We start from the raw sequence: 13,942 nt of genomic DNA, 5'->3' as shown, positions 1-13,942 counted from the left end.
ATGAATTACTGAAAGCCTGTGCACATCAAAAGTAATTTTTCTTTTTTATGTTATTTTATGTTCATTGTGTAAATTAATTGGGAGGAAATAATCCCTCAGATAAGCTTTGACCAAACTAAAAATATAAAGAATTCCAATGGGGAAAGTTGAGACAGCCCTGTGAAGCAGTGTCAGATAAGGGCTCACTGATGCCTGGTAAAATGTGGACCGACAGTGGGTAGTAATGGGGAATTTCAAAGAAGTTTTACCAGGTGGGCAGACAAGCTCTTAGAGTCAGGCAAAAATGAAGTGTTACTTACAGTCAATACTGAAATGTAGGGTGAAAACGATACAACAATTACATGTTCCAAAAGAGTAAATGTGAGGGGTTCTATGGAAGAAACTAAGTTTGAGGGGTGCCAGGGTGGCTCAGTCTGCTGAGTGTCACTCTTGATTACAGTTCAGGTCATGATCCCAGGGTTGTGGGATCGAGCTCTGCATCAGGCTCTGCACGGAGCATGGAGCCTGCTTGGGATTCTGTCTCTTTCTCTCTGTCTCACTCTGCCCCTCCCTACCCCTACACACTCTCTCTCTCTCAAATAATTTTTTCTTTTTGAAAAAGAAACTAAGTTTGAGAATTTTTACCCAATGATTTGATACATAAAACAAAATGGGTACAGATATAGGAGCATTAGGAAAATGAATTTAAGAAGCCAAAAGAGGAATAATAAGGCTCCAGGATTCAACTTCCCTGCTGTACTCTTATAGTCAGTGGAGGAAGAGGGATTATTACTCTCATGTTGTAACTTACAAAAGGACCTGGGTTGTGCAAATCAGGGTATACAGAAGTTTTTAAGCTCACCCAGCTTGCAGTGTGAGCAGATTTATGTCATAAGTCAAGACAGCAAAGTGGTGGTTGTCAATACTCTATTGATTACCAAATTTTTATAAGATTGAAAAATATGAAGCTCTAATTCTCCAAAATTATGAACAAGGTGAAGGGTAATATTATCTTTATTTTTTTTAATGTTTATTATTTATGTTTGAGAGAGAGAGAGGCAGAGAGAGAGAGGGAGACAGAAAATCCCAAGTAGGCACAGAGCCTGATGGGGGCCTTGAACTCACAACCATGAGGTCATGACCTGAGCCAAAAGCAAGAGTCAGATGCTTAACCAACTGAACCATCCAGGCACTCCAATATTATCTTTAAAAAGTTAGTTTTTAGGGGGGGCCTGGGTGGCTCAGTTGGTTAAGTGTCTTACTTCAGCTCAGGTCATGATCTCATGGTTTGTGGGTTCAAGCCCCACATTGGGCTCTGTGCTGACAGCTTAGAGCCTGAAGCCTGCTTTGGATTCTGTGTCTCCCTCTCTCTCTTTGTCCCTTTCATGCTCACACTCTGTCTCTTGCTCTCTCTCAAAATTTTTAAGTTAATTTTTAAAAGTTTGAATAATCTGATTTGAAAGACTCATATTAGAATCTCAATCACCAGTCTTTTCCATAGCAAGGAGATAGAATTAAAATAATGGATTTCAATGATTCCTTTCTGGTTGTTCATGGAATGCATAATGTATGGGGAATACAAAAATATGAAAATACATACTGCTAATATATACTAAGAATGCAGTTCTTCCCACCTAGAATACTTTACCTCCTGTCCTGAGCCTAGCTAACTTACATGTTCCTCATGCAATCACTCCCACCAGGAAGCCTTCTCTGATGCCTTAAGATTATCCCACCTAATGAGTCACCTGTTTCTCTCATCATCACAGCTATAACATGTCACCCTTTTATCTTAATCTCAGGTTTACAAGTGTGAATCTCCTGTCAGAATACAAGCTCCAGGAGGATGGAGCCACATTAACTAGATTCAGAGTCTGGTTCCTAGCACCTGGCCCTGTGCCTAGCAAATAGAATGAGTAGAATTAAAATTTAAACGAATCGAGGAGCCTGGGTGGCTCAGTTGGTTAAGCGTCCGACTTCGGTTCAGGTCATGATCCTATGGTTTGTGGGTTCGAGCCCCGCATCGGGCTCTGTGCTGACGGCTAGCTCAGAGGCTGGAGCCTGTGTTCAGATTCTGTGTCTCCCTCTCTCTCTGCCCTGCCCCTGCTCATGCTGTCTCTATCTCTCTCTCAAAAATAAATAAAAACATTAAAAATTTTTTTTAAATTTAAATGAATCATAAAGACAATAAAAATAGGTGGCTCTCAAGGAAATGTTACTCTTAGTAAGGGCATCTCAGGCTACTGCCTCAGTGTCTCCTGCCAGTATGTCAGGGATGCAGTCTGACAGCCCATCCCTATCAACACTTCTTTCACTGAAGGTTAGAGCAGAATCCAAGGCCTTCATCATCCAGAGCCATGCACAAAGTCAAACTACTCAGCAACATGCAATGTCATATCAAAAAGTACTCCTTCATTAAACATTTATTTTTATCCTCTCATTCCTCAATATTCAATCTCTTTGCTAATAACCAATGTAATCCTTTCCCAGTTGTCCTCATCCACCTACAAAATGTTTTTCCAGCATACTAGCTTTAAGGTAGAAAAATGTCATATATATGGCTGTAAACGTCAATGGAAGTATATCTTTAGTACCTGTTTAATACTTTCTCACCCAGTTACCTAAAATTAGACCACAAATGCTCCTAAGAACACCTAAAAAAAAGAGCATTTTATACACAGTATGTACTAAAAATGAGTTTTAACAACTACAAAGTAGGAAAAATAGAAAACCCAAACATAAGATGAATTACTTGCTTATATGACAATATTAGATTGCAGGAAAAGAAACATTCTTATGTCCTATTACAGTAAAAAATTTACTATGTACTATCTAATCTTACCTACACTGATCTACCAATTAAATGTTACGTGCCTACCTAAAAGCCGCTTCCCAAAAGCAGTTCATTCCACAAACATCAGAGGGCAGCATCCAATAGGGATTCCAGTAACACAGAGAGAAATCTTTACACCTAACAGAGTAAGACAGAAATAAAGAGTCCTATGTGAGTATTTCAATTTAAAACTAACAAGGAATTTACTCAAAAACATAATAACTTACTGTTCTATTTTACAGCAACAAAACTGCAAGTCCAATTTTGCAAATTCAATATGGCTAAAGTAACTTGAGGAGTTTGGAAATTTCCTCCTTACTCAGGTACCATTATTTTAAATAGGGCTTTAAAACTTTTAGGTAGAATATATTACAGACTGAAAAACCACTCCTTATCAGGAACTCTCTTAACATATTAAAACCCCCTCCTCAGATAACACAGAAAATATGGGAATACTTCTAAAATTTTCGTTGTGTATTACGCAAGATCCCCCTAGAATAAAATCCACTTCAGCCAAACAAAATATTTGCTTATCCTAAAGCCAAATTAAAATGCCACATACAGTGACAGAAAGGGAAGAGAGGGATCTTTGAAGGCTCTTAAATTAATCTTCAATCCAAGCTAGTTATATGGTGTTTTAAACTGAAAAAATAAGAAATCATGCTGGCTGGGGCACTTGGGTGATCCAGTTAGTTAAGCGTCCAACTCCTGATTTCAGCTCAGGTCATGATCTCACCATTCATGGGATCAAGCCTCATGTCAGGTTCTGCACTGACAGCATGGAGCCTGCTTGGGATTCTGTCTCTCCTTCTCTATCTACCCCTCCCCCCCTCTCCCTCCCCCCCATACACTCTCTTGCTCTCTCTCAAAATAAACATTAAAAGAAAATCAAGGTGACATCCATGGCTCAGTTTCATGATCTACATTATCTTCGTTTCACTATATTACACAAGCTAAAATGAAAGATTAAGAATAGTCTTTCTTCTTAGACTGCAGGTCTGAGCTAAACAACAACAGCCACAAAGTCTTGCATTACAAAACGTATGTTTTTCATTGTTACCCCTTTCCAAAACAATAGTTTTGTTTGAAATTCACTGCAATGAGGCCTAGTACTAAAGTTAAGTATGAAATCAGGGTAAGTCTCTAAACCAGGTCACTTCATGTCCCCTCACCATGTAACTTTGTTTTCTCTCGCTATAAATTCAATTATAGATTACTGTCCTTACAGCAAAAGATGAAATTTCCATTTGCAAAGATCTCTGATCACATCTCTCACAAATGCCAAGTTTAGGGCAGGGATCTCAAAACCAGGCTGCAAAGGGAAACCACCCAGAGCCCCATACCAGACCTATTAAATCAGAATCTCTGAGAACAGGGTGGGGCACAGATAGTTTTTTAAACGCTGCCTCAATAATTCTGTATACTCCTGCATAAAAACCTCCAAAGTCGGAATTTTAAAATGAATGGAAAAAAATTACATTGTAATCTGGTTTACCTTTACAGGGACACACCATTTTCAAGCCCAGCGTATCTTAAAACGTTGGGAAAACAGGAAAAAAAAAAAATGTATGCAGATCAGTAAAACCCACGAATGTCTGTCCCCTCCCAGACAGTTACGTAATTTTTTAAGTCTTGCATTTCCATATAAGAGACAGTCTCGGTGGTGGTGGTGGTGGTAACAACTAACAGAGTTCTTTTCAGATTCAAGTGCTTTCACATCCACCTAAGCCTCACAACAAACTTGTTCAAATAGAGATCTCCATCTTGCAGATAGAGTCATTATCACAGCTTTCTTTCAACAACTCCACAATTTACTTAGACTCAACACCTACAGTGCACCTTTGTTTCAGGAAGGGCATAATCAATCTGGCTATTCCATCTCGCCCTGTTAAACCTTACAACAGTAGAAAATGGAAATGGAAAATTAAGTCTCAAAAAAAGTGACTCCCCATTCTTCCATGAAAATTATCCATTTAAATTATGGAATAATAGCATTTTCTGCCTCAAGTTGCACTCTTCAAACTCTCAGACCTAGGCAACCACATGTGTGTTTTTGGTCTGTATAGATTTGCCAGTTATGAATATGTAATCATACAATATGTGGTCTCTCAAGTTTGAGTTCTTTCAATTTGACTCGAATATTTTCATGGTTCATCTACTGTAGCATTTGTCAGTGCACTTCATTCCTTTTTATATCCTCATAATCGATGGATAGACCACATTTTGTTTAGTCATTCATCAGTTAATAGACATTTGGGTTTTCCTTTGGCTATTACAAATAATGCTGCTATGAACGTTCATTTATAATTTTTCTCTGAACATATGTTTTCAATCCCCTTGCAAATATACCTACAGTGGAATTTCTAGATCACGTAATCACTCTAAATTAATGCAGGGGCACCTAGGTGGCTCAGTCGGTTGAGCGTCCAACTTCAGCTCAGGTCATGATCTCACGGTTCATGGGTTCGAGCCCCACGTCGGGCTCTGTGAAGACAGCCAGCTCAGAGCCTGGAGCCTGTTTCAGATTCCTTATCTCCCTCTCTCTCTGATCCTCCCCTGCTCACACTGTCTGTTTGGCTGTCTCTCTCTCAGAAATAAATTAAAACACTAAAAAAAATTTTTTTAATACATAATTAATTAATGCAGATGAAATTGTAGGGGGAAAAAATCAAGTTTTAGTAAGTTTCCTGACCATAGCTCAATGTCCAAAAACACAATTTAGGGATGTTTTTCTCTCTTTCTTTAATGGAAATATAAAATATAGGTACTAGTGAGTAGACATGCCACTTACTATTTTAAAAAATCATAAAACACTAACGTGCTGCTGGAAAGAGGTAGCATAATTTAATGTTTCTTATTTCTCAAACTTACATTCTCTCACTTATGAAAAAATAGTCTTAAAGATTAGGATAGAGAGTAGAAACTCATTATGTACCAGTAGCTGTTATTACAAGAAAAAAAGTAAAAAAAACTAACTAATATGGAGACAGATAGCAATTGTACTTCAGGCCACAAAAAAAAAAAAATGACAATAATTATTGGGGAAAAAGAGGTAGCTATCCATGTTCTGGTTATTAGCTGCTTTTGCTTTTATTCCTTAAAACTATTGAAAATGGAATATGAAAATACAGTACAACATTCAAAGAGGTAATTCAACTGAATAATTTTAATGGGGTAAAACTCTAAGTTGAGCTAAGTGGGTATGGCTTCAGTAAACAGTGACATCCGAAATCAATGAAGTCCATAAAAGCAAATCTCCTTCATTATACAATAAATTGAAATACACTTTACTATGACTCCTCCTCAAATTTCATACAGTGTAATGTTTCCAGGCAGCTTGTCTACAAAGTGATCAAGGGGTAGCACAAGGGATCTTTATGGTGATAACACAGTTCTTTATCCTGACTGTATAAGGGGTTACACGAATTTACATATGTGATAAAACTGCAAAATTACAGGTACACACACAAAAACATATAAAACTGATGATCTCTGAATACAGTCTATGGGCTGTACAATCTCAATTTCTAGGGTTACTATACTGTACTATGTTGAAACATATATATTCCAGTTGTATTAGTATTGTACTATGTTCAAAGAGATTAAGATCTTACTATTGGGGGAACCGGAGTGAATGATACAAAGGTATCTCTGCAATTTCCCATAAAATAATAATATTTATTTTAAAATTTTTAAAAAAAGAACAAAAACAAAATTCCCCAAAATTTCAGCACTTGAAGAGCTGAGACATTTTATGCTCGGGATTAAGCAGAGCATTTAATTAACTATATAATACCACAGTAACAGTTCTCAAATGTGAAGTTTACTTAAATCTAGGAAGCGAAGGCCTTGTATACTTTTAAATTAAATTGGAAAAGGTATTTTTCATTTTAAAACATCCATGATAGTCACAAGGCTTTGGTGAGAACCATGTACAACGTACAGTCAGGGATAAGTTTGGGCATATCCAGCAAAAGAATGTGGAAGTCTGAATGAAGTGCTGTGAGCCACCAACGCAACTTCAAGGCACAGAGACCTGCTCTGGAACTGTGGTAAGAGAAACAGATGCTCTCAACCACATTTGAGGATACCATTCCCGTGATACTGACAAATCAGCATTACTTCAAGATCAGTGCCTGGGTCACTCATTTTCAACTAAAATTGTCTCCAGACAACTTAACTTTTAGCTACGTCAGGTCTTTACGTCTTTTTCTCAAATCTCTAATTTCATGAGTACTCAATGTGAAAAGGGCCACTTATATAAAATGGCAATGAACAATTCCTTATCCATTTCAAAACTAGGTTGGCCTCACATTGAACCCAACCCCCTCCTGGGTGGGGGGGGGGACTGAGTTTAGAATTCAAATTTTTTTAAATTTATTTTAGAGACAGGGAGAGAGAGAGAGAGAGAGAGAGGACATGAGCTCTCAGAGGAGCAGAGGCAGGGAGAGAGAGAATTTTAAGCAGGCTCCATGTTTAGTGCAGAGCGCCCCCCCCCGGCCCCCCACAGGGCTCAAACCCACAATGCTGGGATCATGACCTGAACTGAAGTCAAGAGTCGGATGCTCAACCAACTGAGACACCCCTGGATTGAAAGAGTAAAACTTTTTTTTAACGTTTATTTATTCTGAGACAGAGAAAGACAGGGTATGAGCAGGGAAGGGGCAGAGAGAGAGGGAGACACAGGATCCAAAGCAGGCTCCAGGCTCTGAACCGTCAGCACAGAGCCCGATGCGGGGCTGGAACCCACAGACCGCGAGATCATGATCTGAGCCCAAGTTGGACGCTTAACTGACTGAGCCACCCAGGCGCCTCTGGACTGAAAAATTTAAATGTTACAGGGAAGTGAGTCGGTTGAGCATCAGTCTTCAGGTCAGGTCATTATCTCACAGTTCATGGGTTTGAGCCCCATGTCCAGCTTTCTACTGACAGCACAGAGCCTGCTTCAAATTCTCCCTCTTCCCCTCTTTGCTCTTCCCCCTGCTCATGCACCCTCTCTCTCTCAAACATAAACATTTTAAAAAATTTAAATGTTAAAAAAAAGTGGGGAGGGAATCCTCCAGTAGAAAGTTTTTCTATGCATGACAAAAATAAAAATGATGAAGGAAAGAACTGACAATTTAAATACATAGAAATGTTAAACTTCGGGGTGCCTGGGTGGCTCAGTCGGTTGAGCATCCGACTTCGGCTCAGGTCATGATCTCAGGGTTCGTGAGTTCGAGCCCCACGTCAGGCTCTGTGCTGACAGCTAGCTCAGAGCCTGGTGCCTGCTTCTGATTCTGTATCTCCTTCTCTCTCTGACCCTCACCTGCTCGCTCTCTCTCTCTCTCTCTCTCTCAAAAATAAGTAAAACATTAAAAAAAATGTTAAACTTCATATGGTATATGCACTGAAAAACAGTAAGTCAATATGGTTGGGGGGAGTATTTCCAACAGGAATGACAGATACCTTAATAACCTTAATGTGTTAAAACAGGATTTCTAAATCAAAAGTACACACATTTTTTGTTAATTAGCCTTATCAGTTTCCCCTCCAAAAGCACAGATTATTTTAATTAATTATTAGTCAGGTTTGTGCTAAGCACTTTACAACCATGTGAAGTATAATTGCCAATGAACTATAACACAAGTGCAGCATACTGCTTTTATATAAGATGAAGGTGGATTTAGTAAGTAATGTGTTTTACTATTCACTGTCTGAACTCCTGTCTTCAAGAATGACTGCAGGAAGGAGGAAAAAAATTTCTCTACTAAAAACAGTAGTTTAAAAATAGTGGGTCAAACCATTCTCAGCTAAACTAATGGTTCTTAATATTTGGTTTTATAACAATAACCTGGGATACATATCTAAAAATATAGATTCCCAGACCCCACTAACAGGTATTCTGGTTTAAACAGATCTGGACTGGCAACTGAGGACAGGATTTTTCACAGAAATCAGAAAAAAAAATTTTTTAATGATTAAAATTTAAATTATTGAGGGGTGCCTGGGTGGCTCAGTTGGTTAAGCATCTGACTATTGATTTTGGCTCTGGTCATCATCTCGCTGTCATGAGACTGAGCTCTGTGTCAGGCTATGCGCTGAGCATGGAGCTTACTTGGATTCTCTCTCTTCCTCTCTCTGCCCCTCCCCTGCTCTCATGCTCTCACTCTCTCTCAAAACAAATTAATTAAAAAGAAAAATTGATTCTATTCTTTAAAAAAAATTAATGATTGAAACCATCCCCATATTAGGTACAGTTTTACTGTGCCAGGTACCATGCTCAGTAATCTATTCAAACTACTTCATTTTAATTCTCACAAACAATCCAGTATCACAGATTCTCTTACCTCTAATCTAACTGATGAGGAAATGTATTTAAGGTTCATACAGCCAGGTACGTGGTAAAGCTGGAATCTGGCTCCAAAACCCTAAAGATGCTCAGTATATCCTACTAGTATTCACAAGACCCAGCAAAAATGAGAACTCCACAGCCTAACCAGATCTGAAAAGAGTGAGGTGACTATATACCAACAGCATCACGGGTCCAGAAATGGTTCTCATTCATGTTTAGTAGTTCTTGATTCCCCACTTCACACCACCACACAGTTACAATAAGATGAAATCTTGATAATCACCATCAAAACTTATCAGTGAAATGTGAGAATTTAATCATTCTGAGTAGCTAAAGACACAAAATAGTCTAATTCCCTCTACAGAAGTCCTGATGTCTGGTAATAATAACTGCTTTACACTGAACATGTTAATAACAGTCTGTCAATATCAAACAGCTTGCAGGGTTTCTCTGTGTGCGAGAGCCTCTGCCTAGCCAGCATTCTCCTTTTTAAGACGCCACTCACCCTCAACACCAACCACGTTATCCTGTCCACCACAAGGACGTACAAGTGACATAGAGGTGGAGAATCAGAGGTCCCCGTCTTAGACAACACTGACTAGTTAGTCCCTGGACGGACATGTGATACAAACAAATCCAGGGCCTTTTCCTAAACATTTTCAGAAAATTTAAAGCCTCTTCCTAAAAGTTTTTGAAAATTCTAAAGTTTTGAAATTTCTAAAAATTTAGAAATTTCCTAGAAAATTTGAAGCCTTTCCCTAGACATTTATGAGATTAGAGAAGAAACAACACAAACAGCCCATGAATAAAGCCGGTCTACAGTGAAGAAAATTAAGGAGTCCTAGTCCTTAAGGTTCCTGGGAGGTGTCCGGGCATTTTCCTTTCATTTTTGTTCCTGCCAGCAACCCATGAAGCCTATAAATATCTGTTTTGCTTAAGTTGGTTGTACTGGATTTTAATCACTGACAACCAAGGATTCTATTACAAATTAACTAAGGTAAGTTATTACCTACATTTTACAGGTGAGAAAACTGAAGTAGAGAACTCATCAAGGTTTCACAGCAGAGACTGAACACAGGTTTGTCTGACTCTAAGACCTGCACATTTTCTTAAGACCAAAATAATGGATTTAAACCAGATACATTAATTACTAGATTTCAATGAAAAACTGTTTCATTAGCATTTCAGAAATTTTATTTTGGGAACTTGGAAGGACCTTACCAAATAATTTATTGTCATGTAATTTGTGCAATGAATACTTTCTGTAAGAGCTGAGCAGTAAAACCTATCAGATATAACCTAGATCCCATTTGTTTGTTTTTTTAACGTTTATTTATTTTTGAGAGAGAGAGCGAGCGAGCACGAAAGCAGTGGAGGGGCAGAGATACAGGGAGACAGGCAAAGTAGGCTCTGTACTGACAGCAGAGATCAAGATTCAGGGCTGGAACTCACAAACCATGAGATCAGGACCTGAGCCTAAGTCAGATGCCCAGGCACCTCTAAATCCCACATTAAATAAATGAGGGAAATAACAGTTTAAGTCTTGCAGGTAAGACTGTTTCGAAAATGTTAAGACTGCAAAGATAATCGAGTCCTACCAAATAAAGATGTTCCTTTCCTCATATCCCAATTTCCACTGATGAAACAGGATTTAGACTAGATTCTCATCACAGACAGAAACTTTACAGAAAGAGCACTGAAGAATCAAAGAATACAATTCTGGTCCGATTACTGATGCCTTCTGGACCTTGGTCAAATCATTTATACACAAGAAGAGGTTAAAACAGATACCTACTCCATATCCTGCAGTAGCCAAAAAGTTGACCAAACTCTATGAGAAACTTTTTAAAATGTAGGAGTGCCTGGGTGGCTCAGTCCATTCAGTGTCCAACTTTGGCTCAGGTCATGATCTCACAGTTCATGAGTTCGAGCCCCACATCCAGCTCTTGTGCTGACAGCTCAGAGCTTGGAGCCTGCTTGGAATTCTGTCTCCCTCTCTCTCTGCCCCTCCCCCACTAGCGCTCTGTGTGTCTCTCTCAAAAATAAACATTAAAAAAGTTTTTTTTCTAAATGTTTTATTTATTTCTAGGAGAGAGAGAGAGAGAGACAGCGTGAGCTGGGGAGGGTCAGAGAGAGAGGGAAACACAGACTCTGAAACAGGCTCCAGGCTCTGAGCTGGCAGTCAGCACAGAGCCCGACGCGGGGCTCGAACCCACGAACCGCGAGATCATGACCCAAGCGAAAGTCGGTCGCTCAACCGACTAAGCCACCCAGGCGCCCCAAACATTAAAAAAGTTTTAATGCTATAAGTACTATCTAAAATTACGAATCCTTAAGAATTCTCCAGCCTCACGTTGGGTGTAGAGACGTCCAATTTCATACAGTGTTTTGAGTAAAATGTTGCTTCCTTACAGTTCTACCCAATACAAGAATAATTTTAAATGCTTCACAATCACATAATAGACCATGAACAGCTTTTCCTGAGCCTCATTTTTCATGAGCATATCCAGGTGGGCAGTTACTACCTCTCCCCGGGCATATAACTTGAGAGGTGGCACGCCCGACTGGAAGTACTTCTGCTTTTATGGACAGTCAGGAATTGGCTTGACTGTCATCAAATCATGGGGTAAAAAACATGACAATCCAGCTTTCCCATGCTGCTCCTCTGCCCAAACGTCCTCCTTTCATTTTGAAAGGGACCATCAACTCTCAGAAGAATGTTAAACAGCCTGCAGCAGACCTGCACTCCCTCTCTTACCAACCCTTACTTTCCGTATCAAAGCAGCCTTTGCCTCTTACTAAGGGAGCACTGAGTCGTTCCCAGAGAGGTGCCCACCAATAAAGAAGCCTATTTTTCAAGGAAGTGCAAACGCTCAGATTTTAAGCATTCATAGTGCGTTGCACTCTTTTTTCTTTTAAAATCTCACGGTGACTCCAACTGTAGCAGTGATTTGTGCAAATCCACGTAAGTCACTATGCTGCTTTTTAAACACCGATTTTTAGAGAAAGATATCCCATCCCGCAAAACACGTGAGCAGGTTAAGCATTGCTGATTTTTCTTAACTGGCTTGAAGTTTCAGAACAGACCACTTGTTTCCTAAAGAAAAATTCAAAATACGCATAAAAGCTCTGTCCAGATTTCACGAACCGACTAATAACGAAAATTCAGGCGTTAACACATAAAAATCAGACGCCCCATTCAAGAGACGGGGGGAAAAATGAACCAAGGCGCTAGCCTGATGTTTAAATATCTCAACTCGAACTCCATGGAAACAAGAGGGAATTTCCACTAGCCAAACAGCAAGACGGCTTTTGTGGGGCACCTTTTACTTTCAAAGAATTCTTTAAGAGGGGAAAAAAACAACTGTCAATTAAAAGTTGAAAATTAATTTCCATCTGCTTTAAAGAGCGCGTAAGGAATGGGTCAGAAGGCAAACATAAAGAGCATGGGGTGCTCTCAGGCCGGGCTCACCCCCGGATGGAGGGGAAGGAGGGAAATGAGAGAAGGGGTCAGGGACGGCGGCAAAGAAGCGGGAGGCGCGGGCTCGGAGGCGGGTGGCGCGGGCCAGTCCGGCGAGCTGCCCGGGTCCAGGCCAAGTCCCACGCCCCCGCGCCCGCCGCGCCTCCCGCCCCGGCCTCGGCCCCCAGACCGGCAACAGCCCGTACCTGTCCGACCGGCCGGGATGCGCTGCGGGGCCCGCGCTGCCCACCCCTCTCGCGCCGCCGCGTCCGCCGCCCGCGAGCCAGGAAGCCGCTGCGGCCTGCGGCTTCCCGCCACCGCCGCCCGCTCCTTCCTCCAGGGACACGGCGAGCTGGCTGAAGGCGTAGAGGAGTGAGCAGAAGCCGCAGGCCAGGCACAGCACCACGATGCGCAGGTAGCGCCGCATCGCCCCGGCCCCGCGCCTCAGCCGCCTCAGCCGCCACAGCCGCCGCAGGAGCCGCGCCGCACTGCGCCCGCCGGGCGAAGTGGAGCGAAGGGAGCGGCACGGCGCAGCCGCGGCCGCAACAAGTTCCTCCTCCGCCGCGGCCTCGCGCCCGCCCCTCCTTCCTTCTTCTCTCCCCCCACCCCTCCCCCTCCTCGCCCCGCCCAACCACCTTCCCCGGCCGACCGACAACCCGCCCCTAGCCGTGACCCCGCCTCCGCCGCCGTGAGCCCCTCCCAGGAGGGCTGGTAGCTACGGGGCGCGCAGGCGCAATGAGCGAGAGAGACCTGGGCGCCCTGGGGTCCGAGGGACACAGAAGGAATGCGGAGCAGTTACATCCTGAGCCAGGTGGCTCTAAACCGAAGAGGAGAGGTATGGCAAAATAAACTGCCGACCCAAATTCAAATGATGGTTCTTCCACATGGTGGTTTGTGACGTTGAGCAAGTTAAATTCTCTTGAGCATGTTTCTTCATCTCTAAAACGGAGATAATATCCACATGATAGCGTAGTGGCTAAGATTAAATTGCTTAACGCACGAAAAACGCCTTGCACCTGGAAGGCATTTGATTAAGCCATTTTTAAGTTCCATCCTCCTCAGCAGGGACTTTCCCAGCCTCTAAGTTACTGTAATACTTTATGAACCATTTTCACCCAGATATTTAATTACGTCGTAATGCTGTTGACTATCCATATCCAGCCTCCCAACGAACCTGTTAAGGGCATGTTCCTCTGGGGTCCACTCTATTGCATCTTTTTTTCACCTTGTTTACAACTCATCATTTGCATGTCAATAGCAATTAATATGCTCCTTAAAGGCTTTCTCTTTAGCTTTCCATCCCTTCTCCCTCTTTCTCAACCATATTAACACTCCA

The 13,942-nt window shown here is 41.4% G+C and overlaps 1 protein-coding gene across 4 annotated transcripts in view; it reads right to left on the bottom strand.

The window, feature by feature from the left end:
• GXYLT1 (glucoside xylosyltransferase 1) overlaps nt 1-13,069 on the bottom strand; it is a 55,495-nt gene extending 42,426 nt beyond the window's left edge. For 2 of the 4 annotated variants that reach the window (XM_039249352.1, XM_039249351.1), the window contains exons 1-2: nt 12,813-13,069; nt 2,858-2,950 (exon numbers count right to left, since the gene is read on the bottom strand). In XM_039249352.1, coding sequence (XP_039105283.1) covers nt 2,858-2,950; nt 12,813-13,033 — 314 coding nt within the window. In that variant the 5' untranslated portion in view covers nt 13,034-13,069. The remainder of the gene's footprint in view (nt 1-2,857; nt 2,951-12,812) is intronic. The other 2 variants (XM_039249354.1, XM_039249353.1) reach the window with 1 other exon arrangement.
• Between the last annotated feature and the right edge of the window lie 873 nt (nt 13,070-13,942).

Source organism: Hyaena hyaena, unplaced genomic scaffold, assembly GCF_003009895.1.
Source record: "Hyaena hyaena isolate Hyena2069 unplaced genomic scaffold, ASM300989v1 scaffold_334, whole genome shotgun sequence".
Taxonomy (NCBI): domain Eukaryota; kingdom Metazoa; phylum Chordata; class Mammalia; order Carnivora; family Hyaenidae; genus Hyaena; species Hyaena hyaena.
The sequence above is the reverse complement of the archived record's forward strand: the minus strand, read 5'-3'. Positions and strand labels throughout refer to the sequence as shown.